The 24,942-nt window shown below is 42.9% G+C and overlaps 1 protein-coding gene across 1 annotated transcript; it reads right to left on the bottom strand.

Moving 5' to 3' along the window:
• Positions 1 to 1,638: 1,638 nt before the first annotated feature.
• On the bottom strand, positions 1,639 to 7,884 carry LOC308159216 (arrestin domain-containing protein 3-like; the record flags this gene model as incomplete). Its single annotated transcript, XM_080532960.1, has 6 exons — positions 1,639 to 1,914; positions 3,968 to 4,224; positions 5,048 to 5,144; positions 5,624 to 5,774; positions 7,406 to 7,466; positions 7,629 to 7,884. The coding sequence occupies 6 exons, from the start codon at positions 7,882 to 7,884 to the stop codon at positions 1,639 to 1,641; spliced, it is 1,098 nt and encodes a 365-aa protein (XP_080389086.1).
• Between the last annotated feature and the right edge of the window lie 17,058 nt (positions 7,885 to 24,942).

Below are 24,942 nucleotides of genomic sequence, written 5' to 3'. Positions count from 1 at the left end.
GATGGGAGACCGCCTGGGAATACCCGGTGCCGTAAGCTTTTCTCAACCTCCACCAGTAGAGTGCACTATGCCACCCTTTTAACAAGTGGAAGAAAATCATGGTTATTACACTGCTTTACAAACTATGAAGGCAGCTTCATGTTGGCCATAGCATGTTTCCAATGAATTTGGAATCATTGGCAGAGGGTACTAGGCCAATTGTCTCTGATTCACTAGGAACACCTATCCACCTTGTAGTTAGAACTAAGTTCACTCACTGTGTGTGTGTGTGTGTGTGTGTGTGTGTGTGTGTGTGTGTGTGTGTGTGTGTGTGTATGTGTATGTGTGTGTGTGTGTGTGTGTGTGTGTGTGTGTGTGTGTGTGTGTGTGTGTGTGTGTGTGTCTGTGTCCGTTCTGACTGGCACCTAACTTATATACGACTTGGAGCACAGCAAACTTTGCTTACGGCCATACCACCCTGAACACGCCCGACTGTTTAAACTATGACTGATGGATAGTAATTCACTTACTTAGGTTCAGGTTCAATTTAATTGTCATTGGCATAGTACAAGTACAGACAGTAGCCTACATAGTACAAGTACAGACAGTACATAGTACAAGTACAGACAAAATGCATGTGGCATCCAGCGCAATAGTACTTAGACAAATATATTTGTTGTAAGTCGCTTTGGATAAAGGCGTCTGTTAATGCCAAAAATGTAAATATAAATGTAAACTGTTTCATAAACCATTACAAAGAGAATACAAGATGGCTACAAGATAGTGCTTGATGTACAATAATTCAAATACATTCAAATAAAAACAAACAAAAAACCCAACATAAAAATATAAAAAATCGTTTCACCTGGAACTACCAACATAATCCCTCCCTTGATGGTATCATTATAGTCAAACGTTTGATGGTCATTATGGTGCAAGAAATGTCCATGTTTTGTAACAGTTTTCCATTATATCATGAAATCGTAATCATCAAACTAATCCAATAATAAAACAGAGACAAGAGGAAATCAAATGAATGCCAGTTAAGGAAAAGTAAAGGAAAAAAATAAACAATAAATGTAGGCAGTGGCAGTGTGGAGGGGCAACATTATTCCCCAAGTCTAGTCTTTACCACACATCCCCCTAGCCCCTCCTCCTCAGACAGCCCCGCCCCCTTGTCCAATCATATCACTGCAAAAGTCATTACAGGCAGGAAACTCGGACAAACAACTCGCTAATATCTGATGGTGAAAAGCTTCTAGACTAAATATTCTTGTAATCTTTAAAAGACATGTCTATTACTTGCTGTGGTAAATCAGAAATTTGCCAACTCCCGCCATTGTAAGTCACCGCAGTCAGTCAGTCAGTCAGTGAGTGAAGCGTTGTTTGTTTGTCCGAGTTTTCAAAGGGGGCGTGGCTTCGCGATAGGTCCATAGAGCAAAATAGGACAGGGTCATAACATACCCACATTACTCTGCATTATGTTATATAGTATATGCAATTGGAGTTATACAAAAATGATTAATAAATGCAATTATAGTTGAAAAATCATGGACCGTGGATGAATTAAAAAGACTAAAATACTGTCTGCAAAAAGACTGGGTAGGATGAAATGGTTTGATAAACGTATGATGCAATGCAATTCCATTCTTCAACTTCCTACTTCTTTTCCTCCATTACTACGTCACCGAAGTCTGAGTTGGACGGGTAAGCTGGTGGGAGTGAATAGACGCCATCAGAGCACTGTGCCACATTGTTCCATGCGGGTTGAGTTGCAGTCCCAAACGGCTCGAAACCGATTTCATTGTAAGGTGGCGGTCGCTCCTGGGGAGCCTGAGGGTCCGGTGGTTTCTGCTGAGGGGCCTCAGTGGCAGGAAGAACGACAATGGGAAGCTTGACCGCCGGGTCTCTGCTGAGTTTAATATCAAGAACGACCTGGAGAAAAGGAACACATATTTACAAAAATTAAGAAAGGTTGATTTTGTTGTTGTTTGGTCCACAGAAAGAGGACAGGTGAAAACATATACACTACTCACCGGCCACTTCATTAGGTACATCTTGCTAGTACTGGGTTGGCTCCCACTTTTGCTTTCTTTTTTTTCTTACTATCCTTCTGTATTTTTTTATGCTATATGTAAAGCACTTTGAATTGCCCCTGTTGTATGAAATGTGCTAAACTTGCCTTTTGCCTTCAGAACTGCCTTAATTCTTCGTGGCATAGAGTCAACAAGGTGTTTCTCTCTGGGAACATTCCTCTGAGATTTTGGTCCATATTGACATTATAGCATCAAGCAATTGCTGAAGATTTGTGCCAAGAAAATATCCCCCACACCATTACACTACCACCACACACCTAGCCCTCTGTCTGTCCCTCTGTCTGTCCCTCACTGTCCCTCTGTCTGTCCCTCTGTCTGTCCCTCAGGCTCACTGTCTCTCTGTCTGTCCCTCCCCCACACCATTACACTACCACCACACACCTAGCCCTCTGTCTGTCCCTCTGTCTGTCCCTCTGTCTGTCTCTCTGTCTGTCCCTCCCCCACACCATTACACTACCACCACACACCTAGCCCTCTGTCTGTCCCTCTGTCTGTCCCTCTGTCTGTCTCTCTGTCTGTCCCTCCCCCACACCATTACACCACCACCACACACCTAGCCCTCTGTCTGTCCCTCTGTCTGTCCCTCTGTCTGTCCCTCTGTCTGTCCCTCCCCCACACCATTACACTACCACCACACACCTAGCCCTCTGTCTGTCCCTCTGTCTGTCCCTCTGTCTGTCTCTCTGTCTGTCCCTCCCCCACACCATTACACCACCACCACACACCTAGGAGTGGTGTGCTGACAACAACCTGGCCCTCAAAACCAGCAAAACCAAAGAGATCATTGTGAACTTCAGAAAGACTGGATGCTGTGAACACTCCCCAATCTACATCAACGGGATGGAGGTGGAGCGTGTTCCCAGCTTTAAGTTTCTGGGGGTCCGCTTCTCCGAGGACCTCTCTTGGACCCTTAACACCTCTTCCTTGGACAAAAAGGCGCAGCAGCGCCTATACTTCCTAAGGAAACTGAAGAAAGCCCAGCTGTCTACCAGGATCCTGACCAACTTCTACCGCTGCACCATTGAGAGCATCCTCACCAACTGCATCACAGTGTGGTACGGCAACTACACTGTGTCCGACCGGAAGGTCCTGGAACGGGTGGTGAAAACCGTCCAGCGCATCGTTGGCACCAAACTCCTTACCATCGAGTCCCTCCAGGCAACCCGGTGTCGACGGAGGGCGGCAAACATCATCAAGGACACCTCCCACCCCAACCACGGACTGTTTGACCCCCCCCCCCCCCCCCACACACACACACACACACATTCACACACACTTGACTATGACTCTCAGTACCCCCCCCACCTTGGGAATGGGATACTATGGACTACACTTCATGACGATGACAATACCTGTCGGCTGCTCATCCCTGGTTAATGTGATCACTCTATAACCTTTGCACTACTGTTTACATTACTACCTTTGTACTACTGTATATTGCACATTGCACATGTCTCCTGACATAGCTTCTCTTATACTCTGCACATACTGTACATAAACTACCTCACTGTACATAGCTCATAACTGTATATTGCCCATAACTGTATCTAAACTATACTGATGTTTACAATACTATCTCTGCACATGCTGTATATTACATAGTTACCTATCACTACCTCTTGTTCTATTTATATCTATAATATATCATACCCTTATATCACTATTTGCACTTCTGGTTGGATTTTGTTGGATTGTACGGTACTTGTACTCTGCGATGACAATACAGTTTAATCTAATCTAACCACCCAGTAGATCAGCACTTTCTGAAATACTCAAAACAGCCCGTCTGGCACCAACAACCATGCCACGTTCAAAGTCGTGAGGACCAAACGATCAGACTGTGTCACATACGCTTCATGTATACAGTGGACAGACACTCTACTGTGCTGTACCTTCAGTCTGTACTCCAACTTGAGTAAAGGGCAGTTGAGAATGCTGGCAGGGAGCTGTGGAGGGATAGTGAGGACTTTGGTCACGCTCTGCTGGGTGCCAGCAGGTACCGGCTCGCCCTTCTCCTTCAGGACGTCGTGGGTGTAGAGTCTCCTCTTCCCCTTGGCGAAGGCAGACTGCTTCTCGTACAAGTAGAACTTGGGGGTTACTGAGCGGGTGGAGTTGTTGACAATTTCAGCTCTGACTTTTAGCTCCTCTCCTGTAAAATGGGGGGAAACGTGTATCATTTTCTATTACATTTACATTTGGATATTTTACTGATGTCCTTCGCAAAGATAACAGGCTGCACATGTAGGGGGTAGTGGTGGCCGCCTTGTGTTGGATTGGTGATCAGAAGGTCATGAGTTCACAGTTCACACCCCCCCACTAGTGCGCCCTTGAGTAAAGCACTTAGCCCTAAGTTACTCCAGGGAGACTGTCCCTGTAATCTCACATTTTTAAATCGCTTTGGATGAAAGCGTCTAAATGTAACATGTGGTGATATATTAATGCAACTGCATGACAACCTTTTAACATTAGCCAATAATACTCTAACTATTTGGTCACAACCATCATGGTGCCAACCACATTAAAAGTGAGCATTTAATGTGGTTATTTATTTAGTATTTTCAACAGGGAGTGAAATAAAAAGCTATAACAAGCTAGCAGAAGGAGATCAAATCAAGTCAGTTCTGCATGTCACTGTAGCAGCTTTTGTTCCCTAAACATCATTTTGGTGTCCAGGCTGTAATAATAATAACTTTTATTTGTATAGCACTTTTCCTGCAAACGTTGCAGCTCAAAGTGCTCCAATCACTATATAACGCTAATTTAATTATTTTGTCATTTAAAGGCAATAGTACAAAGATGTTTTGTTTTTTAGTCTTGACTTGAACATATTTGCTGAGGTTGCATCCCTAATGTAAACTGGCAGTGCATTCCACAACTTGGGTGCATAACATTAGAATGCAGCCTCACCAAATCTCTTTTCTTTTTCGCTGTAGGCTTGAGTCTACCTCTACTAGTGCCATACACATCCTCACCTTGCAGGTATCCCATCCTCTCTGTGTGGATGTTCATCGAGACATTTCCAGATGCAAAGAACTTGACGTCCTTATCCTTGTTACCGTCCTGAGGTTCCTAAAGAGTGGAGACGCTTCTTAACAATCCAGATACCGTAGTCTCGACATGGGTGAGTCATACGTTCCAACAAACAGTTCCAAAAAGGAACACATATTTAAAAATAAACACATTCTTTTATTTCCTCAACCAACATTCCCTTTCCTGTTCCCTTATATCCAAAATATTAATTAATTCCAACCACAAAGGGGAAATGAATACAAGGAACAATCTAAATAACATAATATAGGGAATATAAACTTAGAATAAATTAAATTAAATTAAAGCAATCAATATCATAAGTCAATAATTCAAAATGTATATTAGAAAATGTACATAAATAACATGTAGGACTAAATGGCTCCTACTAAAGGGTGTGACAAATAGTAGGTAGCAGTTACGGAGATCTTGATACATGTGAGTTTGTGGGTGGGACACAGTCATTCTTGCTACCGTATGTGAAAAGCAAGAATGTGTGAGAGAATTAGACTGATCCTTACCATTAGATCGGGTATCTGGGAGGTGTCTGGCTTTGAAACCACGGTGAACTCACTCTTGGCTTTGCTGTCCAGCCTCATTGACCTGCTCAACCTTGCCTCTAAGGTGTAGATGATTTTACCAGCTGAACCCTTGAAGGAGCTTGGCATATCCCTGGGGGGGGGAAGGGGGGGTGAGTTCAGGCCAACAAACCCTGTATGTTTACAGGAAAATGAAAACAAACGTCTTGAATACACTTAAAGGGGCAATCTGGGATTCAAACAACAACAACAAAGTGGTCTCCCCACCACTTATTTGGCTAAAGTGGGGCTGGAGAAATGTTACCACCCTCAGATCCTGTCAGAGGCCCTCCACTCTGCTCCAGCTTCCTCCCTCTTCTCTGTTCTCGTTCCCCTGGACCTGTCTGCTGCCTTCCACACAGTAAACCGCCAGATCCTTCTATCCACCCTCTCTGATCTGGGCATCCCAGGCTCTACACTGCCCTGGTTTGCATCCTACCTAGCTGATTGCTCTTACCAGAGGATCGCTGTCCTCCCCACAAGCCCTCACCACTGGGGTCCCCCAGGGCTACGTCCTAGGGCGGCGGGCCCTTACTGTTCTTCCTCTGTACCAAATCTCTTGGCTCTGTAATTTAAACGGACTGACCATATAGCGCCTTATTCCAAAGCGCTTTATAATGGCTTCTCATTCACCCGTTCACAAATGGTGCTCATTGGGAGCAATTAGGGGATCAGTGTCTTGCCCAAAGACATCTTGACCTGTGGCCAGCCGGGGTTCGAACCACCGATCAGCAGATCTTGCGTTCATTAGAAGCTGGCTCTACCGACAGCCGCCCCTGTGTCTGTGTGTCTTGCCATTATCTCTGCTTGGATGTCAGCCAACCTGAAGCTTAACCTTAACAAGCAAGACTGAACTCATCCTCTCTGGGAAAGCCTGGCCTCTCCAAGACTTCTCCTTCTTGCTTTGGATAAAGGCGTCTGCTAAATACCAAAAATGTTAATGTCATGTTAATATATATTTTTTTTTTTTTTTTTTTTTTTTTTTTTTTACATTTGGCGGTATGGATGCAAAGACTTATCATCCATGAGATCAAAATGATAGTTTTAACCATGTTTAGAAACTATACACTGTGTGTTTACAATTACATTGTTAACAAATAATAGAGTAAACAAACTTATACAACAGTTAGTTCCGACCAAGTAATTTGATTGGACAAGAGGCATTCAGTATAACAGCACTGGGACTTTTAACTACATGTATCACTCCGCCGCACAGATGTTCTACTAAATGACCGTTAATTAGACTGCATGTTTGTGTTCAGGTTACTAGGCAACAGTCCATTTGAAGTTCAGTTGCGGAACTATTTTTTGTTTATTTTTATGATCGGAAATGATTATTACTGTTAACTAATAAATCGCGCTGTAGAACTGTTGTATAAAAGCAATACAACTTTTTGGTACCTACGATCGAATCACAGCCGAGCTGATATTCAGTATAACACACTCCCTCTCGTGTGATATTGTGTGATATTGCTTGATTATACTTTGGGTCCTTCTGATGAGGTAAAACAGTTGATCTAAACTAACGAGGCATGTGTAAATAGTATTCCTCAAGAATCAATAGCTATATAACATGAATGTAAAAGTCAAACAATGCGTACAAATCCCAGATTGCCCCTTTGAGAATATACCAGCATTTGTCTTTAATAATTATTTCCATAACCACACATAATATTATTGTAGTCTTACTGAAGCACCTCAAATTGCAACTCGGTCAATACTTACTGATCGGGAATTTGGAATGAGAATGGATGCACATGTCTTCCAGGAGTAACAACGTCAGAGCCTTAAAAAACAAAACAAATGAATTATTATTATTATATATTTTTTTTTAAACTTATTACAAACTAATTAGGCTCCTGTAGTATGGACGTTATAGCGGATTCATAGATAGGCTGAGAATGCGTACTATGTGGCGTACACAACCTCAAAACAAGAGATTATTTACCATCCTCTCGCCCTTCCTTCAGGATGATGTCCTCCATGGAGAAGTATTTCTCTTTGGCATAATATGTCACTTGAACCTGGCCGTAACGTTCAGTCCAGCAAACCTCCGCTTTCCCTTTTGCCTTGATGGACAGAGACGAGACTTTGACTTCACTGGAGACCACCAGCATGATCTTCCCTGTGATCGCGTCTCCTCGGGCGAAGACATTCTCCTCATTTTTCGCGTCGTAGTCAATTGAAAAACTTTCGATGGTCATTTTGGCCCAAGAAGTTGAGTATGGAAGAGAAAAAGTCGGATTAAAGAAAGTGGTAATCTCGTTCCCAGACCCCGCCTAATACGAAGGGCAATTATCTGTTATGAAACAGTTTGAGTTTGGGGCGGAGAGGAGGTGGAGCAATTCCGGCTCTTTTCAGTGAAAACCTAAAACACATTTAGAAATGTTTTGACCTATGATTGGTACGTCTGCACATAGCCAATAGCATTTACATTATTCAATGTAATTATTCGAAACCTAATCATTTCCATAATACCATCATTTTACATTATGTTTGGTATAAAAACCTGAAATAATGTAAAAACATCAAACACTATTACACATGTTACTTTCTCATCTTTCTGTGGGATATGTTAGTTGTCTCTTTTTAGGTTCCATCTTATTGACTAATATATAAAAGGACATTAAACCAGATGGTGTGGAATGTTACCCGGGCAGAACAAACACTCTCTTCCTGGCCTCTGTCCAACACCACACAACGTGGGCTTTTAACCACGCCCCCTACAGCTAACCAGGAAGTGTTCCAACCCACGTGCACAAACACTTCCAGAGAAACGAATTAACTTTGGTCTTTCTCTGCTGCTCAGTCTAGTGTGTGCAGCAACATGGCAGACAGCACGGACGCAATGAGTTGTCGGACTGAGAAACAGGTAAGAACCAGAGCTACTCATTAATGACTCTCTGATACATGTAGAACACATCAAACAGAAAAGGACAATAACTCATTTTGATTATGATTGAGGACAATATCACATCATTGTCCTTGCAGAGATCCAAAGTCTCTTCCTCACTACTGTGTTCATGTATTGGAGAGGGTAAAGGATGTTGGTGTTATTGTTTTACAAGCTGGTTCTTGTCAGACAGGTTTTCAGAGTGAGAATGATTAACTCATAACACCCTGCACTTCCTGTCTAGCTTTCTATTCTCTCTGTCTCCAGTAACCATCAGGAGATCTGCCTCCATGACTTCTCATAGTCCTTTTGTTTATCAGAAGATTCTAAATGTGATTCATGAAACCAGAAGTGTTCTTTCAATATGAGTGATTACTTTATAATCACAACGCTCTTTTATAAAGTAAAGATGATAGTGTGTGAAGTTATTGTTTATCATAATTCAAAGTAAATATGCACAGTATTTATTAAAGTGTGTTTGTCCACAGAAGCAGCTGGGGATGAGTCAGCAGAAAGTCCAGCAGAGAGTCCAGGAGAGAGAGAAGGAACTGAAGGAGATCCAACAGGCTGTGGAGTCTCTCAGAGTGAGTATTGACCAGAGGAGACGCACCATTTCACTGCTCTCCTCCAGTCAGCCACTCTCCAATCCCACTGTGTGTGTGTGTGTGTGTGTGTGTGTGTGTGTGTGTCCTAACAGCGCTCTGCACAGACAGCAGTGGAGGACAGTGAGAGGATCTTTACTGAGCTGATCCGCTCCATTGAGAGAAGGCTCTCTGAGGTTAAGCAGCTGATCAGAGCCCAGCAGGAGGCAGCAGTGAGTCAGGCTGAAGGAGTCCTGGAGCGACTGGAGCAGGAGATAGCTGAGCTGAGGAGGAGAGACGCTGAGCTGGAGCAGCTTTCACACACAGAGGATCACATCCATTTCCTCCAGGTAACTACACTGACCTTCCATCTGCAATACTGACAGGAGATTACTATTCAGTTATTAATTTCTCTCTCTCTCTCTCTCTCTCTCTCTCTCTCTCTCTCTCTCTCTCTCTCTCTCTCTCTCTCTCTCTCTCTCTCTCTCTCTGTCTCTCTCTCCAGAGTTGTCAGTCTCTCTCCAGTCCCAGTGTGTGTTCAGACTTCCCCAGCATCATTGAGGATCCTCTTCAGTTGTTTGGAGATGTGAGTGAGGCTGTGTCTGAGCTGAGAGAGAAACTAGAGGACGTCTTTAAGGGGGAGTGGCCCAAGATCTCAACTACAGGTGGGCTAAAAACTCTACCTGTCGTCCCTTCACACAATCAACTTTAGACCAATTAATAGCCCTCGTCATCACCTTGTATACATGTACTGTATGTTTAACAATATATGTGACAGCAGCTGGTGAAACTGTGAACAAGTCGGCAACCAATAAAAATGTAAATAAAGGTCAACGTCATTGAAAATCAATGACACACTTGCTAGTCAAACAATGGATTCGGTGAGTAATCCCCACTCTACACTAACTAGGTAGTAGTAGGGTTTACTCATCGAATCCATTGCATTGCAATATTTTGGCTTGACTATCGAGTGTGTCATTGATTTTATTTTTTTATTTTCAGAATAAAAGTCTGAACATTTGGTCGGTTGCCAACTCTTTCCCGCTTTCACCAGCTGCTGTCGCATATGATATAATCAGAATGTTCTATCTCTCTCTGTGAATGTGTTTGTAGTGAATACAGTGGATGTTTTCCTGCCACCAGAGCCCAGGACCAGAGCCCAGTTCTTCCGATGTGAGTGTGTTTATCCTGAAGTAGCTGACAGTCTCTCTCCACTGATCCTCTCCACAAACCCTGAGATAGAACTAGAGAGCTCTAGGAGAGGGAGAGACTCATCAAAGACAGCCTACATATCTGACTCTCCTTATTTCTCTGATCTGGTCTCTACTCTGCTCTTCTCCCAGATTCCCGTCGGCTCACACTGGACCCAAACACAGCACACAGACAACTCTCTCTGTCTGAGGGGAACAGGAAGGTGACATGTATGAACCAAGCCCAGTCATATCCTGATCATCCAGAGAGATTCACTAACCGGTATCAGGTGCTGTGTAGAGAGGGTCTGTCTGGACGTTGTTACTGGGAGGTTGAGTGGAGTGGGGTGGTTTATACAGCAGTCTCATATAAAGACATCAGCAGAGCAGGGGGAGGTGCTGACGCTGCATTAGGATTCAATACCAAGTCCTGGGTGTTAAACTGCACTAGTGATGGTTATAGTTTCTATCACAATTATGTTAAGACTGCAGTATCAGGCCCTCAGTCCTCCAGAGTAGGAGTGTACCTGGATCACAGGGCAGGTAGTCTGTCCTTCTACAGCGTCTCCTCTGACACAATGACCCTCCTCCACAGAGTCCAGACCACATTCTCTCAGCCCCTCTATCCTGGGTTTGGGGTTTATATTGGGTCCAGTGCTGAGCTGTGTGAGCTGGAGTAGAGGTCCCTATAAGAGTGATGTGTTATCATATCATAACCTACTATTCTGTCGAAATATCTTTCCCTGTTTAGTCTTTAGAGGTTTAATGACTGAACCCTTCTATTAATTGTAGAGGCTTGATTCTCAGATTGAGCTCTCTCTGTCAAGTCTACAATGTGAGATTATTGATGATGTCACCAGTCAGAGGATCCTCATCTCTGGTCAGATTTGACCTCTGAAGACAACAGGCAGCAGCATCCAATAGGAACAGGGCTTTCAGCTTCACTCCTCAACATGGCTTCATTCTAATCTATGATATGGGATATTCTCTGTGTTCGATTTTGCAGAGTCATCGTGTTATACCTTTATCATTATGTACGTATTTGATGTTATTGTAGAACAGTTTTTTTCACGACTAATAGAAATGCTGCATGATAACATGTCCAGTGTGAGCTGGAGTAGAGGTTCCCATAAGAGTGATGCTTTATGAACAACTAACCAGTGATTTGGTCTTTAAAGATATAATCAAGTGTATTGTGTTGAGTGTCAGTAATGCTGTACCCAGACCAGTTGTTAATACAGGGTGTTGTGTTGCATGCCAGTAATGCTGTACCCAGACCAGTTGTTAATACAGGGTGTTGTGTTGAGTGTCAGTAATGCTGTACCCAGACCAGTTGTTAATACAGGGTGTTGTGTTGCATGCCAGTAATGCTGTACCCAGACCAGTTGTTAATACAGGGTGTTGTGTTGAGTGTCAGTAATGCTGTACCCAGACCAGTTGTTAATACAGGGTGTTGTGTTGAGTGTCAGTAATGCTGTACCCAGACCAGTTGTTAATACAGGGTGTTGTGTTTAGTATTTCACCCTCAGTCAGTGGTGCTGTTCCCAGATCAGGGGTCTCATGTATAGAATGTCCTCATGCCCAGATCTGATAGTGAATTATGCATACGTTGAAAATGATACGTAATAATAATTATGATTCATAAACAGATCCATGAAAGGTGTGATTTTGATTATTTAAAAAAGAAGAAGAATCTTATTTTCATTTGCTCTACTATATTCGGGTGATTGTGAATAAATACTGTTTTTATAGCTACACTTTTTGTTGTTGTTTTGTTTCACCCTTCAGGGCTTCAGTACAAACTGACACTTTGTATGAAAACTAAACCCATTTAAAACATCTTCCTGATTCTGGATTGTTAGACAACACTGAACCTTACTGAAGCATCCGAGGGAAACACACATGACTGACCCCAGACCCGCGCCTAGGACCACCTTTCCCTCCTCTGGACCACAGAGCCTTCCTCTCCTCCTCTCTATATGTCCTGGTTCAGAAGGAGAGAAACAGCTGTTGATGCTCCCCTGTCTTAACTGCTCCTTGGTTGGTGTTTTCACAGAGAAAGTGATGATGATGGGTTAGATGAGTATTAAATAAGGGGTCTCAGTCTCTTAACATTTACATTTACATTTTTGGCATTTAGCAGACGCCTTATTCCAAAGCGACTTACAATCAATACATTTGAATACTAAGCATGTGAATCAGCAATCCACCATTCGTTGCAGGAAGAGTAATCTAGCTCGGGCCCGGGGCCACTGATAGAAGAAAAAACCTTCTCCCTATCGCCTTCTACTAAAACTTTCTTTTTTTTTCTTTTCTTTTTTCTGGAGAAACTGAGAAACAGTACAAGGGGGGCAATAGAAGTTCTTAGGGACACAGTAGAGGGGAAAGCGGGTGTCTTTAGGAGACGTAGTGGTGAGGGTCAGAAGATGTCTCAGGAGGAGCAGTTAAGATGTAACCTGAAGAGATGGGTCTTCAGTCTACGACGGAAGATGGGTAGTGACTCAGCCGTTCTGACGGCCGTGGGGAGCTCATTCCACCAGCGGGGAGCCAGTGTTGTGAAGAGACGTGATCGGGCAGCCCGACTGCTGTGTAGAGGAGGTGGGGCCAGTCGGCCAGCCGAGGTGGAGGAGCGGAGTGAGCGGGCAGGGGTTTGGGGGGTTACCATTTCCTTCAGGTAGGCAGGGGCTGTCCCTTTAGCTGCCTGGTATGCAAGCACCAGGGTCTTGAATCTGATGCGAGCTGCTATCGGGAGCCAGTGCAGGGTGCGAAGGAGAGGGGTGACATGCGAGTATTTGGGGAGGTTGAATACCAGCCGGGCAGCAGCATTCTGGATGAGCTGCAGAGGTCTAATGGCTGAAGCGGGGAGCCCAGCCAGGAGTACATTGCAGTAATCCAGGCGGGAGATGACCAGTGCCTGGGTCAAGAGTTGCGCTGCCTCTCTGGTAAGGAATGGTCGTATCCTTCTGATGTTGTAGAGGAAGAATCTGCAGGAGCGAGCCGTTGCTGCAATGTTCTCCGCACAGGATAGTCGGTTATCCAGGATCACTCCAAGGTTCTTGGCTGTCAGGGAGGGGGTTACAGTAGAGTTCTCCACTGTGATGGAGAAGTCTTGGAGAGGGCAGGCTTTCCCGGGGATGAAGAGGAGCTCGGTCTTGTTAAGATTGAGCTTGAGATGGTGGTCAGCCATCCAAGTTGAAATGTCAGCGAGACATGCTGAGATACGGGTTGCCACGTGTACATCAGACGGGGGGAAGGACAGGAAGAGATGAGTGTCGTCTGCGTAGCTGTGGTAGGAGAGCCCATGTGAAGAGATTACCGAGCCAAGAGACTTGGTGTAGAGGGAGAAAAGTAGGGGCCCTAGGACAGAACCCTGGGGTACTCCAGTGGAAAGGGTTCGTGGAGAAGACAGCGATTCTCTCCAGGTCACCTGGTAGGAGCGGCCCGCCAGGTAGGAAGAAAACCAGGAGTGTGCGGTGCCAGAGATGCCCAGGTCTGAGAGGATGGAGAGAAGGATCTGGTGATTGACTGTGTCGAAGGCAGCAGACAGGTCAAGGAGAATGAGAACAGAGGAGAGGGAGGAAGCTTGGGCAGAGTGGAGGGCTTCCGTGACAGCAAGGAGCGCAGTCTCAGTGGAATGCCCAGCCTTGAAGCCGGATTGGTGGGGGTCTAAGTGATCCATCTTCCGGAGATAGTCAGTCAGTTGTTTAGATGCCGCGCGTTCAAGGGTTTTGGAAGGGAAGGAGAGAAGGGATACAGGTCTGTAATTGTGGACAGATGATGGGTCAAGGGTAGGTTTCTTGAGGAGAGGCTTGACTCTGGCTATTTTGAAGGCCGCTGGGACAGATCCAGTGGATAGGGAGGAGTTGATTAGGGTGGTAAGGTAAGGAAGGATATCGGCGGAAATGGATTGGAGACGGGGGGAGGGGATGGGATCAAGAGGGCATGTGGTTGCCCGCTTTGATGTGATAAGTGTGAGAATCTCATCGGGGGAGAGGGGGGAAAAAGATCCAATCCAGAGACCGAGTGTCGAGGAGAGAGTTTGGAAGGGGTGTTAGCATTGTTAGTGGGAGGAGGGAGAGGTGGGGGGGAAAAGGTGCTGCTGATGTCGTCCACCTTTTTTTCAAAGTAGGTGACAAAGTCATCGGCGGACAGGGAGGAAGGAGGAGGGGGAGGAGGTGGATTAAGGAGTGAAGAGAAAGTGGAGAACAGTTTTCTAGGATTAGAGGCAGAAGAATGTATTTTGGAATGATAGTAGGATGCTTTAGCAGCTGATGCCGAGGAGGCGTAGTTGGCAAGGAGAGAGTGATAGAGGTTAAGGTCATCAGTGTGTCTTTGCTGTGTCTTAAATGACACAGCAAAGGTCTCTCAACATCTCAATCTTGATATATCAAATGGAATATCCTATGCTTTCTGTCTCTGATGGGTTTTTACAGTGATAGTTTTACCAGTGACTTATTCACCTGTTCATTGCCATTATATAAAATGTCCTATAGATGGCAGTAGAGGACATCTTATATTGAATCAACCTTTGCCTTTGAATGACAAAATAAGTAAATTATGATTATATAATGATTGGAGCACTTTGAGCTAAAACGTTTGCAGGAAAAGTGCAATACAAATAAAATGTATTATTATTATTATTAACCATCATACATAGGCTACTAACCATACTAACATACATAGTACTTATTAGCCCAAACTGTTAAGTAAACATGTATGCAGTAAGTAAGTGACACATTACAACACGTTTGGTGAGATATTGGTGTTGTGTCCTTGCCTAGGAGAGTGACAGGCATAGCCCTGCTCAGCTGCGCTGATGGTAAGATCTGAGGTACACAGGTCTCTCTCAGAATCTCGGTGTCAACGAGAGAAAGAAAGTCAACGTGGGCATATAGCTTTTAACCATCACACAGACGACACATGTTTTTAACTGTCAGGGGTGTGGAATGTTGTCTGGGCACAAACTATGGAAGCATATAGCTGACCTAATTCAAATGCTAATGCAATATGAGATTGCAATTGCATGTTCCACTTTTGCATGCATTCTTTCAGACAATATTCAAATTCAAATGCAATTCTAATGATTTGCATTTTCATTTTCATGTACCTGATGTGCACATTCGCTGTCAATATTAAAATTATAATGCAAAGCCATTTGACATTTAATTTTCAAAGTCATGCGCTGCTTTGTAGCTGACAAAATTAAAAAGTTCATTCTAATGTGCAAATGATAATGCAATCCCAAAATAGCATATTCATTTGCCACTTTTGCCTGCGTTATTTGAGTCAATATTCAAATTGTAATGCAATAATGTGATACGCAATTGCATTGACATGTTCTAGGAAACACATCCGCTTTACAGCTGACAAAATTCAAACTCTCTATGCAATTCAAACGCATCCGGGTACTTTGCTCTCCCGTCATGTCCACGCCCCTTTTTGGGTGATAGCAGTGGAGAAGTTTGACTGGCGGTCAATGGAAATTTCTGGTCTTTGCTACTTTAATCCGATAAAATAAGAAAACCGTAGTGCTTTTTAGATATTAGGAGCCCAAATCTGATGGCCAGTTAGGCAAACTATTATATAGTGTCGTTGCCGATCAATGGTTATATCGAGAAAATTAATGAAATAGGGGTTGTAGTATCTTAACGACAGCAAAAGTGATGGATGTCAGAAATAATTAATTAATTAATTTTGCCATTTAGCAGACGCTTTTAATCCAAAGCGACTTACAATTACGAATTACAGGGACATTCCCCCTGGAGTAACTGAGGGCTAAGTGCCTTACTCAAGGGCACACTAGTAGTGGTGTGGTTTCAGGCGGGATTTGAACTCACAACCTTCCGATCACAAGTCCAACTCACTATCCACTAGACCACCACTACCACTAGAAATAGCCTACATTACCTGGAGATTCAATAAGGTACTTTTATATGACAGGATATGGGTTAGGGTTATATGACACCTGTTGCGAGATAGATAGATAGAGCCAAAAGTAAAAAGTCGCTGAGAGACCCAACCCTCTGAGCAATAGACGTCTTTTCAACCTCGCGTCTACGCTTGGCCATCATATAAACCAGCTATATTACGGCTATATTTTCTACTTATCTTAAATGCATGAAAACCGTTATTAAACCCCTCTAAACTGTCAGAATACGTCCCAGACGTCATGTAGTATGAGATTCATATAGTCTAGCATAGTTATCCTAGCAGAAGTGGTGGTTTAAATTGCGTCTATACGTCGCTGTCCTTTAACCCAGATAAATGCGGTCTGTGTCTAAACCTGTTTTAGTCTAGCAGCACGTTGAGTTTAAATTAATACCCTAAACGCCTGTAGATTGTCAAAATATGTACCAGACCGTCATTAAAACCGTTATTAAACCCCTCTAAACTGTCAGAATACGTCCCAGACGAGTTGATACATCCACACACGCACGTTTGACAGCTGACCCCACAAAACTTCTCTCTGGTGCAAACAATATGTGTGCTGGGCTGGCGCTGGCAAAAAAGTATCAAAACTCGAAAGGTTCGATACAATTGGATGTATCAACTCGTCTGGGACGTATTCTGACAGTTTAGAGGGATTTAATAACGGTTTTAATGCATTTAAGATAAGTAGAAAATATTCATGATTCATGATTATTATATTTGGTTATCATTTCCACCTTAAGAGCTAAGCTGTGCGTAATATCACCTGCCACCTTAAGTGCGCAGTGCATTCTGGACCGCATTGATTCAGATCGGAGAAGAAGTTGCAAGCTTCCATCAAGTTTCTACAACTCCAATCATTGAGCATCGTTGTGCAGCATTACAGTGTCAATGTGCGTCACTGAACTACTGTAAGTACAATGTTTCACCCAGTATTTAGGTTGTACATATTTGTTGTGTTGATTTGGATACTGCCGTTTTCTGCACTCTATATTAGCACTAGCAATTAGTCTGGCCATGTGCTTTCTATGGCCGCCGCTATTGCGTGCTCTTCAATGAAGCTCGTTTGGCGCAGTTCACGCCGCAGAGATTGTTATTCGAGTACTGTCTTAAGTTGGTGTTATAATTCAGATTAGTAACAACATGTGTACTGTAATACCTCTTTCTGTTTATTGCAGAACCACACATACACCCATTGTAGTGTTTGCAATCATCCTACCCATGCCTGAACTGTACCCTGTCTGACCCACTAAAGAAACCTGAACACAAAGTCAATCTCCTGTCATGTGTGTCCTGATCGACGCCCCGGGGGCGAATGGAGCATACTCTCATTGAACTATTCACCTTATACAGTCCTTTCCCATAACCTCACTAACATTAATATTCTTATATCCTTATTTATATTTACTAATAATTCCCTAACCCTAAATAAATACATGTTCCTATTCATATTTCCATGAAAATTGTATTTGTCTACTTATACTAAGTGTTTAAACGTCTAGGCTATAACAAAGCTAAATTGATGTGAAATTGGAAATTGAAACGTCTGTTTAAACTGCATTTCAACAGCTATATATAGTCTGCCGTTGAAATGCCTATAGAAACAGTCGTTTCAATTTCACCTCCATTAGGCTTTGTTTTAGCCTAGACGTTTAAACACCGGTGTTTCAATGTCTAGGTTATAATGAAGCTAAATTTAGGCTAAATTGGAAATTGAAACAACGTCTATGTTTAGACGTTGAAATGCCGTTGAAACATAGAAAGGGAAACGACGTCTATGTTTCAACGGCATTTCAACGTCTAAACATAGACGTTTTTTAAATTTCCAATGTGGCCTATATTTAGCCTCGATTTGGCCTAGACGTCTACGGGCCATTTAGACGTTGTTTAGACGTCTAATCAACGTAAAATTGCTCACTGGGTAGGGTCTGGGCTGGTAATTGTATGACGCGCCAAACAATCCGCTAAGATGAAAAGTACGTTTTAGAGCATTTATTGAATAGAACAATCAAACTTCGCGACGTACAAAAATAATCCATAAGCAATCAAAACCAGAAAAATAACAAACAATGCGTATAGAATATAGAATAGAATAGACTTTATTGTCCTTGTACAGTTGCCTATACAACAGTGGAGGCTGGTGACTTCCAGAATTGAGGAGGCCAATTTTTTTCCGCTTGCTCGCTTCACTCGCGATGGAATGTTCCCTGTTCTTCTTATCTGTCTTTGTGCTGGACAAAGGCACACTATTTGGAGTGTAAGCTACAATCAGAAAGTTCTGATTGATGGAATTCATTGTGCAGAGCTTAGCCTATGTGCCTGCCTGAAGAAATGACATTGCTGTAAGTCTATGAGCCTGCCTGATAATTAAGTTGAGAAATGAAATTTGGATGTAATATAAATGCCCAGTGAACATGTGTAAAAGGCAGGAATTTGATAATTATGTGGTTAAAAAACAATTTAGTTTAGCCTACATTTTTCATTCTTCTTCTTCTACAGCTTCAACATGTAATCATCAATTTAATCAAGTTTAGCATATAAAAAAGATAAGTAACAGTTTCTTTATCAAATGTAGTTTTATTCAATATATTTAATATAAATAAATAAAAATGTTTAATGTTGTGAGGACAGTACTGGTTCCAGCTGGCTTCATCTGCTGAGAAACACAGACATGCAATGGAGTGGTATTACTACTGAGAACTAGTGGTGTAACACTTTTTTGATTGATTGATTGATTTAAAACTTTATTAGAAGATTTGCAGAAGTAGGTACATGACAGTACATATTACATACAAGGTCAACTAACAGGATAAAAACCCAAGAAAGCCACTGGCTTATTTCAATTGGGGTCCTTGATTCTCAATTCATCGTTACATGTAAGACAGACAAAAAACTAGTACTATCTACAAGATAATACAGACAACTGGTAGAGACATCTGATTAGTTCAACTCACCACTGGTTTAGCTGAGGGGCGGCATACTCTCTCCAGGACTCCATTTGATATGGAAGAATATTACATTGACTTGTAATAAAACGAAATCGACTACATTAAAAATAAAACTGTTCAATAAATCCTAAATGTTGTCTACCTATTCGATGTATAAATCGCGCCAGAATCTTGCCGATTTCCGAGGTCATTTTAAGCAAAAGTATTTGGCCAAATGAGCTATTATTTTCAGGGATAATAGCCATGGGTGTTCTAGACGTGTCCTGTAAAGGACAAGTTGATAGGACACTCGTAGACACTATGGAGTGTTTCTTTGACTGAAGTGACTGGCGAATTCTCAAAATGGCTTCATGTGATTGGACGAACAAAATGTCAATCATTCAGCCCTGGACTCATTTCTAATATTTATCCTGCAGAACAGCACTCATACACGCGTGTGGCTGAAAAAAGGTACTACAACGGAGGAGAGGCCTCCTGTTCCCACCCATTTTCAGTGATGGGCCAATCACATATTGCCATGAAAAAAATTGCATTACATTGACTTCTATGAGAAACCACTTTCCAACAGGAGGCCTGGACTTTTCGACAGGAGGCCTGGCCTCCTTCAATAGAAACGGATAGGGATTCTGGCCTGTAGGTGCTTTACAATTGCAATATTGGGTTTTAGCCATGGAAAATATTTATGAACAAAACGGAAATAATATTAATAAATAATATTAATATAAAACAATTTAAAATATTTTTTTTGTTAAATAAATAAAAAATAAAAAATATAATTATTGCTTTTTAAAATCTCTCTCTCTTCTCTCAAATTATTGGGGAGGCCAGGCCTCCTCCACCTCTATGGAGGAGCCTCCACTGCTATACAATGACATTGTAGTGGTTCTTCTGAAGGTGCAAAAACAGAAAAACATATTCACATATTCACAAACACACATAACATATCACAAATATTACACACTAGACAAATTAAAAAGCGAAAATGCTATAAAACAAGCTAAGAGACAATGAGGTCCGTGGTGTCAAGTGCAAATAAAGACAACAATCTTAAGAAAATAAAAACAACTATAAAAGCAAGCTAAAAGACATGAGGTCAGTGGTTCATCTGCGTCATATGCGTATAATGCGGTCAACAAAAATACATCGCTCCCCTCTCTCTCCACTACCGCCATGCAAGGTGCGCAGGTGCTTAAATTACCTTTGCAATATCACCCCCCATAACCATATGACTTCTCAATACGGTGATCAATGCAATAAACAAACAAGTAAACTCACAATAAACCAGCCTGTTATACTAAATACCCCCTAAATCATATTCATGCCTCCTACGATCATTGATCGGCAACGACACTATATAATAGTTTGCCTAACTGGCCATCGGATTTGGGCTCCTAATATCTAAAAAGCACTACGGTTTTCTTTATTTTATCGGATTAAAGCAGCAAAGACCAGAAATGTCCATTGACCGCCAGTCAAACTTCTCCACTTCTATCACCCAAAAAGGGGCGTGGACATAACGGGAGAGCAAAGTACCCGGATGCGTTTGAATTGCATAGAGAGTTTGAATTGTCAGCTGTAAAGCGGATTTGTTTCCTAGAACATGTAAATGCAATTGCGTATCACATTATTGCATTACAATTTGAATATTGACTCAAATAACGCAGGCAAAAGTGGCAAATGAATATGCTATTTTGGGATTGCATTATCATTTGCACATTAGAATGAACTTTTGAATTTTGTCAGCTACAAAGCAGCGCATGACTTTGAAAATTAAATGTCAAATGGCTTTGCATTATAATTTTAATATTGACAGCGAATGTGCACATCGGGTACATGAAAATGCAAATGCAAATCATTAGAATTGAATTTGAATATTGTCTGAAAGAATGCATGCAAAAGTGGAACATGCAATTGCAATCTCATATTGCATTAGCATTTGAATTTGGTCATCTACAGTATATGCTTCCATAACAAACAGCCACGCTCTCACCGGCCTCTGTCCAACACCACGCCCCCTACAGCTAACCAGGAAGTGTTCCAACCCACGTGCACAAACACTTCCAGAGACACGAATTAACTTTGGTCTTTCTCTGCTGCTCAGTCTAGTGTGTGCAGCAACATGGCAGACAGCACGGACGCAATGAGTTGTCGGACTGAGAAACAGGTAAGAACCAGAGCTACTCATTAATGACTCTCTGATACATGTAGAACACATCAAACAGAAAAGGACAATAACTCATTTTGATTATGATTGAGGACAATATCACATCATTGTACTTCCAGAGATCCAAAGTCTCTTCCTCACTACTGTGTTCATGTATTGGAGAGGGTAAAGGATGTTGGTGTTATTGTTTTACAAGCTGGTTCTTGTCACGTATAGTGCGGCAGCTTAGCAAAATGATGGGGACGCGCCAGACAAAAGCACCACATTTTTTCCATGTGCTCTACATCACCATAGCTTTCAATTTTTGGTGGGAGCCACTTCATCAAGATGGCCGATGGCAGCCATCTTGGATTTCCAAGGTGGCCGCCATGTAAAATGTACAAGTGCAAATATCTCGGCTTCCAAGCCACATAGAAGGTCAATCTTGGTGTCTAAATATACATTTTCTGGGTCAAGGAATGCATTAAAGCTATTGAGAATATCACTAGATGATTATTTGTGCCGAGATCAAATAAATATGTTCATTCTGGCAATGTATCCATCATTTTCAACTCGGTTCCTAAGCAGCTGGACATACAGTATATTAATATGTATGTTTTCAATGGCATGTATATTGAAAAATGGACAACATGCATTATTTGAATTGAACTTTATGTGCTTCACTTTTTAACATAACAAAGCATTTTATATCATCAAATTATTGGTCACATTTACAACTGCAAAGCTCTGTGCATTTCCAGTGTGCTTTCTTGCATGAGCACTTTGCACCACAGCCACTTGCGCTTTTACAGCCACATTTAACCAGTTCAGTGCAGGCTTTCGAAGCCATTGGTAGAATGCTCCACACAGGAAGCCAGACCTGGCTGTCTCTATGCAATGTCCATCCACATCCTTCTGGACTGGGTGTCGGCTGCTGAGCCAGTTCAGATGTTACCCAGATCCCAGACTGGTAGGCAACTCGCTTCAAGTGCTGCAGAAGGGAATCTTGTGTTGGTGGAATGTGTTCCATGGTTCTGTTCTTCTGGCAGAACAACTCTCTCCGTGCTTCATTAATAGATTCCACATCACTCGTCTTGTCGTAAAGGACGATTGTGTAGCGCTCCAGAAGTTGAAATTGCTGGGCATCTATGGTCACGGGACTGTGCGGATTCGCTGCCATGTAGTTGAAGGCCTGGGTGACCTCGGGGTAGGACTTCCAAGCCTCCCATGCTGACTTCTTCCCCTTCCCACAGAATGCTGAGGTAGTGTCACAGCCTGTGAAACAGTGGAAGACTGGAAGTGCTGTGGACTTACCTTTGCCCAGAGTATGGCAGATGTTATTGATATGAAGATATCTGTAGTTCTTGCCAGTGCCAAAAGCGACCCAGATGTCTGCAGCTGGATACTTGGAGGGCAGGGCATGGAACTTGCCGATGAGGATAACGACAACATCTGTATCCACAGTGCGTACCAAGCAGGTAGAAGAGCGATGCTCCAGGGCATCAAGCAGATGAATCAGTATCCTGGTGTCGGCCTCTTCATGGTTACATGGCAGTATGAAGTGGCTGGTGTCTGTGCCGACCACTCTGGTGCCAGATGTAATGAAGACCTGCTTACCATCTGGCCAGGCAATGGATGCAATCTTCCTGGAGAGGAAGGTGAAGAGTTCCTGCTTGTTCATAGGGTCACGCAGGAAATCTGGCCAATTCCCTGGCAGCTTGTTCTGACCAGCCACCTTCCGTTGTATCCCTTTGCCTCGCTTCTCCCTTGTTGACTCTTTTATGCTGCTGGTGATGTAAGTATCCCAGACCACATCAACTCTTGCAGAGGTCTCCAAGTGCTTCATGATGTGGGGAACAAAGACACAACTGGCATATTCGTCGAATGTGGTAATGTTGGTGGTGGACAGGAAGTGCACAACAGCAGCACCGTCGAGTACTTTGACATCAAAAGTCCCTGGAGGTAAAAAAGAAAGTTAGTTAAAAAACGAAAAACAAACTGTAAATAAGGACTCTCTACAGACCTTGAAGAGAATGATATGCAATTTTTTCTGATTATTACTGATATTACTTAATGCCACTGACTGATTACAACTTGTTTGTAAAAAAAAAAAAAAGTACCTGGAGGTTCCTGTTGTGTCTTCTCTGTCAGAACAATTAGCAGATCTGACTTCTTTCCCAAGCGTAGTTTCCCTCTGTCAGATAGGGAGGGAGGGTATGGATGGTTTTTGTGCTTAAAAAAGGTGCTCATGTCACCCTCTCTGTGTTGCATGGCTATATATAATTGGGAGAAGAGTGCAACATCATCCTTCAACATTGAGATCTGCCCTGCCTGCTTGGTCTTGGTCTTGGGTGTTGGGCATCTGAAGAGAGGCAGTGAGTTATTTTTGATGGGCTCGTGAATGGAGTGTGTGCGGTTCCTGATCACTCTCTCATGGTACTTGTTGTACTGATCTCTGCCCACTGATTCCACATTGCGGACTGTGTTAACCACAGACTCGTCAGTTATATTTCGTGTGTCCAGCATTAGAAGCTCGGGGGTATCATCTAGGAATGGATTGCTCATCCCAGTGATGGTGTGCACCAGAGCTAGTGCTTGTTCTTTGAATGTCTTCTGTGTAGACATTCCTTCTTCATGGTGTTGTTGTTTATTGCCTTCTTCTGAAATATACTCCTGCTCAAACTCTTTTAGGAGTCGTGCTTGTTCAGGCCCTGCCATCATCCACTTCTTGAATGCTGAGGGATTCTTGGTGAGTCCCACTGCACCCCCAGAACCCTTCACCAGATCATTATTCTGCTCATGAGCCTGGTCTATCGGTATGCTTGAGAATCTGTTTGTGGTCTTGGGAATAACCCAGTGACCATGTTCTTCAAATTCATTGTGAATGGACGAGGGCAAGCTTTCCATGTCGCGGATGTGGACAGGAATCCATCTGGCATAGTTCTGGTGATCAAGGGCGAAGAACCATGGGACGAGAGCCTTCAGTGACTCCACATAGAGGGGGAAATCCTGTTCTCTGTGGGCACGTACAAATATCAGACCCATTATTTCCAAGTTGAGGATGGTATCCCAGTACTGGAATGTTGGACTCTTGGTGATCATATCTTGTCTCCAAGCTTCTTTGATCTTCTCATCACGTGGTCCCTCAGTCACCATGTCCAAGAAGGCATCCTGCTGCAGCTTCCCCAGTGCCAGAGCGCTCACTTGGTGGGCATGTCTTGTCCTAGTGAGGTGGGATGCTTTGAGGAAAGAGTCAGCTGTGCCAGAGGATGCGATACCAGCCTCAGTCAGTGCAGTGGTCCAAAAAAAAAGACATAATGATATTCTCAATAGCTTTAATGCATTCCCTGACCCAGAGAATGTATATTTTGACACCAAGATTGACCTTCTAAGTGGCTTGGAAGCCGAGATATTTGCACTTATAGATTTTACATGGCGGCCACCTTGGAAATCCAAGATGGCCGCCATCGGCCATCTTGATGAAGTGGCTCCCACCAAAAATTGAAAGCTATGGTGATGTAGAGCACATGGAAAAAATGTGGTGCTTTTGTCCGGCGCGTCCCCATTATTTTCAAATAT

The sequence above is a fragment of the Nansenia antarctica genome, assembly GCF_963989245.1.
Source record: "Nansenia antarctica genome assembly, chromosome: 5".
Taxonomy (NCBI): Eukaryota; Metazoa; Chordata; class Actinopteri; order Argentiniformes; family Microstomatidae; genus Nansenia; species Nansenia antarctica.
Note: the sequence above shows the minus strand (reverse complement) of the source record. Positions and strands in the feature narration are given on the sequence as shown.